Genomic DNA, 11,427 nt, shown 5'->3' with positions numbered 1-11,427 from the left:
ATTGATTCATTTCAATATAATTGATTATATATTGATTATATGTAATTGATTTGATAGAGAGAGATAGAGATAAGAGATAGATAGAGATAGAGATAGAGATTATTTTCTCTCTCCTTGTGTACCATCGAATCGGATCTGACTGGTACAGGAGGAGGTTGCCCCTCTTTTTCCAGTGGAGCATCTGGTGTATTCGAACTGTGCACCTTTGGGATTGCAGTGCAGCTTTTTGCTACTAGGCCACCAGAGCTCCCTTTTCCTTTCCTTTTTATAGGAGTGGAATCATACAATATTTGAATCATTTTTATTCACTTATTTCACTCTACACAAGCTCCTTATGTTCATCTATATTATGAGATGTTTCATCGACTCCTTTTTGTTCTTTAACACTTCATATTGCAATAGAAATGTTAATAGAATTTGTCTTCACTCTTTTGTGAAATAGGGGAGTGCTTAGAACTCAGCAGGGCCACTTTCAAGCCTTCTAATCACTTATCTGAACAAACACATTGGCTCTCATACTAACTACATACTACAGTGTCAAATCTCTATTCGACTTGTTTAAACAGCTCCAATAGTTCTGCTTCTTTACTGATCCTGTGTACCCTCCCCCATCTTCTTCTTATTTTGATAATACTGTCTGAATTTCCTTTCATATCCTATATTATTATTGCTGTTATGTGCTGTTGAGTTTGAACCAATTAATAGCTGAACCTCTGTCAGGTTATCAGAAGCTGTAAAACCTCCTAGAAGAAGATAGCCCCCCGTCTTTCTCCTGTAGAGTAGCTGATGGCTTCAAATCTTGTGACCCTGGGTAAGCTGCACAACTCCTTACCACTAGGCCACCAGAGCTTTCTTTCATATACTATGTTGTTGTTAGGTGCCATAGGGTTGAGTAAGACCCACAGTGACCCTATGAACAACAGATGTGATACTTGAGCCCATTGCTACAGTCACTATGTCCATCCATCTTGTTGAAGGTCTTCCTTGGCAAAGGAGAGGAAGACCTCCAATGAGATGGATTGATGTGGTGGCTTCAGCAGTGTGGAGATGGTGAAGATGGCCCAGGATAGGGCAGGGTTTGGGTTGACTGTTCATTGGGTCGCTATGAGTTTTACTTGACAGCACCTAACAACAACAAACAACTTATGTATCTGAAATTGCTCAAACATGCAATCAAGATTCATTAATAACAACTGTTGACTGGAATACAGAAGTTGGAAACAAACAAAAAAAGACTGATATTCAGAAATTATGGGCATGGTGATGAAAATGATACCAGAAATAGAATGAATGATTGAATTTTGTACAATCAATGATTTGTTGTTGTTGTTAAGTGCCACTGAGTCATCGATGACTCGTAGCGACCCTATGATGGAAAGACCTGAACACTTATATAGCTTTCATTGTTTCTCCAAGGTCATAGAGTTTCTGAAAGTAAGGTATTTTGGAAATCATGCCATGCCTGCTTCCAAGCTGGTTTTAATCGGGGAGCTCCACCAAACACTGTCCACAATGGGTAACCATTATCGCATTTGACACATCAGTGTCACAGTGTTCAGCTTCACAGCAACTACAAGTTACCTCTGTACAGCAAAACTTAGAAGAATGTTTGACCAAAAACAGTTAAAACCATGCCCGAGGGCTGTAGGCCCAAGGGGCCAAATGCCTTTTTAAATCAACTCACACCCAAAGGGGAGTAAACATTCCACCCAATCTCACCAGAACAGAAAACAAATCTCTGTAGAATCCAGCTGCTCCAGACTTGCCTACCTGGATTTGCTTACTGCAAACCCCCCCTTTTTTAAAAAAAAAACAACAACCCAAAACCTCAGATAGAATACTTATGAACCTTATTTGATAACTGCATAGGAATTTATGGAAAAATTATTGGAGAAGCTCGATATCCACAGTGAATACCAGGTCAAGATCTGACTGCGGAACAATTGCTCATGTGCAAGTACAAATTGAACCAGAAGAAATGAAAACAAATCCATGAAAAACAAAACACATTCTTGAGTCTGTCCCACCTGAGTTTGAAAACCATCCCAGGAATATCTTTGAGGCATTGAACACTAATGATCAAAGACCAGATGAGCTGTGAAATTACATCAAGGGCATCATTCACCAGGAAACGAAATGGTCAAAAGATGGATGAGATAGAAGATTACAAGATACTTGAGGGGACAGCATAAACCCCATTTTTTATATAAACCCCCATTAATACCAGAAGCAGAAGTGGGCCATAAAAATTCTTAGCTTAAGGCAAGCACAAATGCGCCGGGTAGAGTCTTAGCTGTCCTTGCAAAGTAAAGAATTAACTAGTGTCTACAGGCAAAGTAGCCAGCCCATCAAAACCGACCCACATGACTGATCCCCTGGCCCACCAACCATGCTCTCAATCTCCCCGCCCCAACAGTAGCACCCAGGAAAGCCTTAAAAAGGATTGCACGGGGTGGGGGTGGTGGGGGTGGTGGACTTTTTCCCTCGCCACCTTCCTACTGAGGGAGAAAGTCTCCACTTGTGGATATTTTCTGGAATAAAGTGCTACTTTGTATTTACATATGTGTGGATTATTCTTTTGAGGGGCATTTCGTGGGCAGAACATGACTCACAGAATTGCACTGGAATATTTATTGAGAGGCCAAACAAAAGAAAGAGCTGCTGAAGTGAGGGAGATGAGCAGAAGATTTCAAAGCACAGCTTTAAAAGACAAAGCAAAGTGTTATGACAATATATGCAAATAGGTAGAAAACAAAAAGGGAAGAACTTGCTCAGCATTCATGAAGCTGCAAGAACTGAAAAACAGATCCAAGAGTCCGGTTACAATACTGAAAGATGCCATGGAAAAATCCTGGATAATCCAGGAAGCATCCAAAGAAGATGGAAGAAATACATTGTCTGTACCAAAAAGAGAACCTTTTCAGGAAGTAGCATTCATATGAGGAAATGAAAAAGGTCATGGTTTGTGTCAGGCGCAACTTAGACCTTCAAGTGACATCTTAGTTGATTAAAATTTTAAAGAGATCTTTTGCAGCAGAAGTACTCAGTGCATTCCATTTGATTTCTTGACTGCTGTTCCATGGGTGTCTTTGTGGATCCAAGTAAAATGAGATCATTAACAACTTCAATTTTTTTTCTCCATGTCTGATGATGCTGTCTAGTAATAGTCCAGTGGTGAGGATTTTTCTTTTCTTTATGTTGAGGGTTAATTCATGTAGAAGTTTATAGTATTCTAGTTTCATAACCAGCTACTTCAAGTCCTCTTTATTTTCAATAGGAAAGATTATGTCACCTGCATATTTCAGGTTGTTGAGTCTTTTGCCAATCCTGATGCCATATTCTTCTTTTTATAGTCCAGGTTCTTGTTTTATTTGCTCAGCACACAGATTGAGTAAGCATGGTGAAAGGTTATAACCCTGACGCATGTATTTCTTGATTTTAAACTTTGCATTTGGTGAGCTCTAGTGGCCTAGTGGCAAGAAGCTGCACTGCAATCCTAGAGGTGCGCAGTTCGAATCCACCAGATGCTCTGCTGAAGGAGGAAAAACTGCCTCCTGTACCAATCAGATCCGATTTGATGGTATACATATAAACAAACAAAGAAACAAAAAACTTTGCATTTGTTGTATTCTTCTTGGTTTATATGCAGTTTGTGAATAAACACAATTAGGCATTTTGGAGTTTCCCTCTTTTTCAATGGTATCCATAATTTTTTTATGATCCACACAATCAAGTGCCTTTAATAGTCAAGAAAACACAGGTAAACATCTTTGTAGTCTTCTCTGATTTGAGCCAAGCTCCATTTCACATCAGAAATGTATCACTCATTTCATGTCCTCTTCTGAATTTGGCTTCGATTTCTGGCAGTTCCTGTTGATGTATTTACTACTGCAACCAATTTTGACCCGTGTTCAGCAAAGCAGTACTTGTGTTTATGTTATTGTTCAATAATTTCTGTATTATATCGTATCACCTTTCCATGAAATAGGCATGAATATGGATCTTTTCCTGTCACTGGCCAGGTAATGTATTCCACATTTCTTGGCAGAGACAGGTGAGCACTTTTTAGGGCTTTAATGTTTACATTTGTATTCCATCAATTCCTGGAACTTGCTTTTGCCAATGCCTTCAGTACTGCTTGAACTTTTTCCTTCACAACCATCAATTCTTAATCCTTTGCCACCTCCTGAAGTGGCTGAAGTTGATACAGTAACTCTGTGCATCCCTTCCATCTTCCTTTGATGCTTCCTATGTTGCTATTTGTTGTTATGTGGTGTTGAGTCGATGCCAACTCATAGCAACCCTATGTACAAACTCTGAATCCTGCTCTATCTTCAGCCAATCTCATTGTCTCTGACACACCTACCTCTATTACTCTAGTCACTAGTCACTGAGTCAATTCATCTTATCTAGGATCTTCCTCTGTTGCACAATCCCTCCACCCTTCCAAGCATGATGTCCCTCTCCAAGGACAGGTCCCTCCTTGCAACATGCCCAAAGGATGTCAGACGAAGCCTCAGAATCCTTGCCTCCAAGGAACAGCTTGGTTTCACCCTCTCCAGGACAGACCTGTTTGTGCTCTTAGCAGTTCCTAGTATATTTAATATTTTTCTTCAGCACCACAATTCAAAGGCATTAATTCTTCTATCATCCTTAGTCATTGCCTAGCTCTCTGATGCCTGGCAAGAAATTGTGAAGACTATGGCCTGTATCAGGTATACCTTGGTCTCTAGACTGACAGCATTACTCTTCATTACACTAGAGAGGTCCCTGACAGCAGATTTTCCCAATGTAATTAGTTTTGTTTTTTTTTTAATTTCCTGGCTGCTGGTACCAAGAGGGTTGATTGTGGAGCCATGCAAGCTGAAGCTGTTAACAATCTCAGTCTCTTCACCATCTATCATGATGCTGCCAGACGGCCCAGTGGTGAGAATCTTTCTTTCTTGACATTTAGCAATCCATATTGGAGGCTGTAGTCATTAACCTTCTGCAGCAAACGCCTCAGGTCCTCCTCACTTGTGACGGATGACATTTCCCATATTGTTCAATGTTTTGGCCATACTGTAGTTGTTGTTAGGTGCTGTCCAGTCTACTGTGACTCATAGAGAGCCTGTGAACAATGGTTCTGAACCTTGCTCGAGCCTGTGCCATCCTGGTCTTCGGTTATTAGTATTTAATCCTTCAAATCTACTTAGGGCAACTTAAAGACATATAAGTGAATTCTGATTAATCAATTTTTTTGTCATAGATAAATATATTCTGATATTTAATTATGAGGATATTAATTTTGCCACTTTAAAGCATGCTGGAACTGAGTCAAAAGAGTTCAATCATGACTGACAGAAATAAGGAAAGCATATGTATTGCTTAGCTACCGAATCTCTTTTTCTTATATGCTGGATTTTTCTGAGTAGGAAATAGGCAACAACATCCAATGCCAAGATGACAGTCAACGATCCCAGAACCCTTTTTGTAGTGACCCTATGCGTCATTACTTACTTGATGACAACTAACAACAACACATTTTTATAGACGCAGACCACCTCTTTCTCCTTACGAGCATTTAGTAGATTTGAACTACTGACTTTTTTAGTTAGCATCCAAATATTTAACCACTGTGCAACAACCAGAGCTCCTTTGTCATTAGTGAGAAAGGAGAAAATAGGAATCACACAGTTGCCTACTCAGATTGTGACAAGGAAAAAACTACGATTTGCTTTCCTCCTCCTGAGTGATTTACAACCTCTGAACACTCACAGCTATGGTCAGTTCACACAACAACAACAACAGTGACTACCCTGGTTTACAGTCCTGGAACCGCAAATGTGTTTACACATTTACAAAAAACTGTACAAAAACTCGATGTGGTTTTGGCCAGAAGAGGGAATATGTTCCATTGTGATGAATGGGTTTGACTTGAGAAGCAACAAACTGATTTTTAATTATTTTTCTCCGTGGGAGGGGGCATGAGTATCATTGGTAAGGAGTAAGCTCTCTGAGAGTGAGAGATGAAAGAGACGTAACGGTATGGGCAAATGAAGGTATAAGAGGGGAAGATATTGAGTGAAATATCTCAATCAAACGAGGACAAATATTGCATAGGGCCACTGTTGTAAAATGGGACTGACATCAGGGTTGAGGGAAGACAGAAAAGGAGGGGAGGAATGAAGTATATTGCACTGAAACAGATGAGGGAGAGAACTGTTTAAAAGGAATATATGATTGGGTATTCTTGTCATGACAGAAGTCCAGAATGAAGGCTGCATAGTGGAGTGGACTTGGGGGAAGGGACTGCATAATAATGAGTTTTCCTTTCTTTTCAAGGAGAAAAGTGAACTAGGGGCGTGGGGATGGGCAGGGAGAAAAGTGCAACAATGAATGAATGGAAACCCTAAGTCTCTGTAAACTTTCATTAAAATTAATTTTAAAAGGGAAGAGGATAATAATATTCTAAGAGATAAGGAAGTCTTAGTAAATTGTTATTTTGTGTTGTTGAGTTGGAGCTGATTCATAGCTGCCCTTCTAGCTGGTTTTCAGGGGCAATAAATCACACTGGAAGAGATTGTTCATTTTCTGAGCCATAGAGTAGCTGATGGATTCAAACCACAAACCTTTGGGTTGGCAATGCAACAGCTTACAACTAAGCCTCCCGAGCTCCCAGTAAGACATGTCTATTCAGCTGTTAAGGCATATTGCCAGATCATTTCTTCCTGTTACTTTTTTTTTTTAAATTTTTGTGTGAATGTGCCGTCAAATCAGATCTGACTGGTACAGGAGGAGATTATCCCTCCTATTCCCAGCAGAGCATCTGGTGGATTCGAACCATGTGCCTCTGGGATTGCAGCTCCTTGCCACTAGGCCACCTGAGCTCCCCCTTCCTGTTACTTTTTCAAAGACCCCTGTTATAATATCTATTTTCTTTCATTGAATTGGTATATAAAATTAGAAAAGAAATACAATATTCTGTATTAAATTAACATGTATATTTTTCTTTTTTTAAAAAAATAGATTATCCAAAGAAATGGACCCTTCTCCTTCCAAAAACTATCCAGTCAAAAAACGAGTGAAAATACATCCCAACACTGTGATGGTGAAATATACTTCCCATTATCCTCAGCCTGGGAGTGACGGATATGAAGAAATCAATGAAGACTATGGAAATTTTATGGAAGAAAATCCCAAGAAAGGTCTCCTGAGCGAGATGAAAAGGAAAGGAAGAACTTTCTTTGGGACCATGGACATCCGACCACCACCAACCGAAGGCCCAGGGACTAGTGAGATTGGGCAATTCCAAAAGTTCGCAGAGAAAAATCTTCTTCAGTCCAGAAAAATGTGGATCGTGCTGTTTGGCTCTGCTCTGGCGCATGGATGTGTGGCTCTCATCACCAGGCTTGTTTCTGATCGTTCTAAAGTCCCGTCTCTTGAACTGATATTCATCCGTTCTGTTTTGCAGATATTTTCTGTGTTGGTTGTATGCTACTACCAGGAGGCCCCGTTTGGACCCACTGGCTACAGATTGCGACTCTTCTTCTACGGTGTGTGCAATGTCATCTCGATCACCTGTGCTTACACATCATTTTCCATCGTCCCTCCCAGCAACGGGACCACAATGTGGAGGGCCACCACCACAGTCTTCAGCGCCGTTCTGGCTTTTTTACTCGTGGATGAGAAAATGGCTTATGTTGACATGGCTACTGTCGCTTGCAGCATCTTGGGCGTGTGTCTTGTCATGATCCCCAACATTGCTGATGAGGAGAATTCCGTGTTAAATGCTTGGAAGGAAGCCTTTGGCTATACTATGACAGTGATGGCTGGCCTGACCACGGCTCTGTCCATGATTGTATACAGATCCATCAGGGAGAAGATTAGCATGTGGACGGCCCTGTTTACCTTTGGCTGGACGGGGACAGTGTGGGGAGTATCGACCATGTTCATTCTTCAAGAACCCATTATCCCACTGGATGGAGAAACGTGGAGTTACCTCATCGCTATATGTGCTTGTTCGACAGCGGCTTTCCTGGGGGTTTATTATGCTTTGGACAAATTCCACCCCGCTTTGGTCAGCACTGTGCAACATCTAGAGATTGTGGTCGCCATGGTCTTGCAGCTTCTAGTCTTACACATATTTCCTAGCATCTATGATGTCTTCGGAGGAGTAATAATTATGATTAGTGTTTTTGTCCTCGCGGGCTATAAACTTTACTGGAGGAATCGAAGAAGGCAGGATTATCAGGAAATACTAGACTCGCCTATTAAGTGAACATCTGATTATCATTATCGTGTTAATGTTCAAACTTTATGTGTATCCTGCAATGTGATGTTTGCCAATAAATGTGTTTTGTGTTGTATAATTGACAGATTGCTATATAATATATGCAGATGAAGAAAGATTTATTCTAGTCTAATATATTCAAATAAAAATGAACATACACAGATGAAAAAAGGATTTATTCGAGTCTAATATATTAAAATACAGATATTAAATACATGAAATGTTATAGAAGTGGTGTCTTTACTGTTATGAACAAAAAAGGTGGGGGGGGGGGGGGTCTGGAGGCCTAAGTGGCAAGAAGCTGCACTGCAATCCCAGAGGTGAGCGGTTTGAATCCACCACATGCTCTGCTGGAGAAGGAGGGACAATCTCCTCTTGTACCAGTCAGGTCCTTTTGATGGTACACACAAAAAAATAACAAAAAAGGCAATTATGGTAAGAGGAAAATGTTGACTTCTATGGAAAGAAAACAGTCCCTTTTGTGGTACAAAAGTGCAAAAAATGGAAACATTTTAGTGTTAGTAATTGATCCACATTTTGTGTGCCACAAAAACTCTTCAAAATTAAAAGAAAATGCTTGATGTGTGAAATATGTATAAGGTGGAATGCTGTATACCAAACCTTGGGTTTGGATAAGGAAATTTGATCAAAACAAGTCAAGAAGAGGTGTCCTAAATTGGAACAAGAAAATGTTCTTTCCCTTCCACATTGTTGTTGTTGTTGTCAGGTGCCATTGAGCCAACTGCCACTGCTCATGGTGACTCTTTGAGCCACAGCTCTGAACCTTGCCCTTACCCCGCACCATGCTCAACATCTCCTACGTGCTGACGGCCATGCATAGAGTCGCTGTGCCAATTCATGGTTGAAGGTCCTCCTCTCTTTCTCTGACCTTCCACTTGCCCCAGCATGACTTTTTCTGAAGACTTGCCTCTCTTGTCAACACGCCCAAGTATGTGAAGCAACATTTTACCATCTTTGCTTCTAAGAAGCACCATGATTAGACTTCCTCAGACAGACTTCTTTATTCTTTGGCAATCCGTGTTTGTCCTTTTTGGCATCACAATTCAAAAGCAGACTTTCCTTACGTTGTCTTTATTTGCTCATTGTTCAGCTTTTCCTAGGAAGCAATAGAAAAAACCATGACTTAGATTTGACCTGACATCCTTGCTTTATAGCAGCTTGGAGAGGTTCTTGACAGTAGATGGTCCTAATGCAAAACATCTTTTGATTTCTTTTTTATTATTATTAAAATGTATTAATTTATTAAAATTTATTAAAAGCCAAATCTTTTTTCCATAATAAACAGAAAACACAGGTGATTGAAAAGATTCAAAGAATAATTCCAAGTTCACTACCAAACTATGTATCACTAAAGGGTACGATATTTTGACACTTAAAGTTAGGAAATGTATACACAACTAGAAGGTAGGACAGAGAAGGAAACCACGTAAACCAAATAAGGCCAGGCCAACCGTTTACATTTTTACAGTCTTTTCATAATTAAGCACATATATTTCTCCATAATCTTTTTGTGAAATTCAGATTGCAGTGTATCATTTACAAATCTTTTGTCTTTCTTCTGATCATCTGCACCTTTCACACAGTTCTTAAACACAACATCATCATACCGTCTTCTTTTTACTTTGAAGTTAGCCTGAGGCTGGGAGGGACCAGTGAGATTAAGAAGTGGGCCTCTACTCGGAATGCTTTTCCATGCGGATTCTCTCTTCTTGGTCATTTTGTTCTTGCTCCTTGCTGACTTGCTCTTCAGCTCTTTCTTTTTCATTTTTTTCTAGTTCCTCAAGAAGAGCTTCATCCTCCTCGTCTGTTAGAGGATCATGTGTCAAGGTTAGCAGCGGGGATCTGATCTAGCCTCGGTTTCTTTGACGCTGAAGAAGAAGTGGGATGTTCTCATGAGGGACAATCTTTGGGTTTTTTTCTCTTGCAGCACCTCTTTCTCTCTCTTCCATCTCTCTCCTGAAGTCCCACTTGCGAACTTCTTCAGGGGCATCCTGAGTTGTTTGTCTGTATTTTATTTTTGTATGTGAGGGTAGGTCTCCGTTTGAACACTGCTTGGAGAGCTGGCTCAGATCACCTTCTCCTTTTCCTCTTTCACCTCCTGCAGGCTCAAAAGCTGGGCTGGCTGCTGTTGTCATGTTGGCCAAGATCTGAAGCAGCAGCCTCTACAGACCATACAAACACCATTATGCCCACCGCCTCCCAGAAGCTTGATTTCTTGCCTGCTGATCCCATAGGTGTTAATTGTGGATCCAAGTAAAAATAAATCATAAATTGACAACATAATTTTTTTCCCTCCACCTATCATGATATTGCCTAGTGGTCCAGTGGTAAGGAATTCTGTTTTCTTGATGCTGAGATGTAATCAGTATTGAAGGCTGTACTCTTTGATCTTCTATAGTATGTGCTTCAAGTCCTCTTGACTTTTTACAAGCAAGATTGTGTCATCTGCATGATGCAGGCTGTTAATGAGTCTTTATCCCGTACCGGTGTCACATTCTTCATAGAGTCTAGCATTTTGAATTATTGGCTCAGTATGCAGATTGAGTTGAGTTGATCTTGTTGTGTGCTGTTGAGTCACAGCTGACCCTCCTGCAGGTTTTCAGGAACTCCACGGGAAAAGATTGACCACCTTCCTCCTGCACAGCAGCTGGTAAACCTGCATGAGGGTGGGCAGCTCAACTTCTTATCTCTACAAGAAAGGACGCACACATTTTCTGATTTTAAACTCTGCCATGTTCTCGTCTATCCAAACAACTGTGAATAGGTTTCACGTGAGCATAATTAAGTGTTCTGGAGTCCTATTATCCTCAATGTTTTCTAGAATTTTTTATGATCATACAGGCAGACAAGCTTGGAAGCAGGAGTGGCTTCCACTTCTGAAATGGCTTGCTTCCGCAAACTCTATGAACAGTGCTCAGGCCTTTCCTTCACAGGGTGGCTATGAGTCGTCTACAACTCAATGGCACCTAACAATAACAACAACTACAACATACAGAGAGCTACATTGGCCTAGTGGACAGAAAGTTATGCTACCAAGCCCAAGGTGGGTGATTTTAATTTGTGGTCCTCAGGCCTGGTTCAATTTTTTTTTTTTTTTGTCAAACATTCTTCTAGGTGGTATAGCACTGGTCTGT

General features: G+C 40.5%; 1 protein-coding gene and 1 pseudogene across 1 annotated transcript; one reads left to right on the top strand and one right to left on the bottom strand.

Annotated features, from left to right (window-relative positions):
• The first annotated feature begins 7,009 nt into the window (after window positions 1–7,009).
• Window positions 7,010–8,260, top strand: SLC35G2 (solute carrier family 35, member G2). Its single transcript, XM_006883360.1, has one exon. It carries the CDS (start codon window positions 7,022–7,024, stop codon window positions 8,258–8,260), a length of 1,239 nt encoding a protein of 412 aa, XP_006883422.1. The 5' UTR covers window positions 7,010–7,021.
• A 1,495-nt stretch (window positions 8,261–9,755) lies between these two features.
• LOC102847800 lies at window positions 9,756–10,428 on the bottom strand (annotated as a pseudogene).
• Window positions 10,429–11,427: the final 999 nt, after the last annotated feature.

This window comes from Elephantulus edwardii, unplaced genomic scaffold, assembly GCF_000299155.1.
Source record: "Elephantulus edwardii isolate Elephantulus edwardi_28Jun2011 unplaced genomic scaffold, EleEdw1.0 scaffold00027, whole genome shotgun sequence".
NCBI classification, from domain to species: Eukaryota; Metazoa; Chordata; class Mammalia; order Macroscelidea; family Macroscelididae; genus Elephantulus; species Elephantulus edwardii.
The sequence above is the reverse complement of the archived record's forward strand: the minus strand, read 5'-3'. Positions and strand labels throughout refer to the sequence as shown.

Excerpts from the sequence above, each read along its gene's own strand:
- SLC35G2 (XM_006883360.1), top strand. The coding sequence starts at position 7,022 with ATGGACCCTTCTCCTTCCAAAAACTATCCAGTCAAAAAACGAGTGAAA.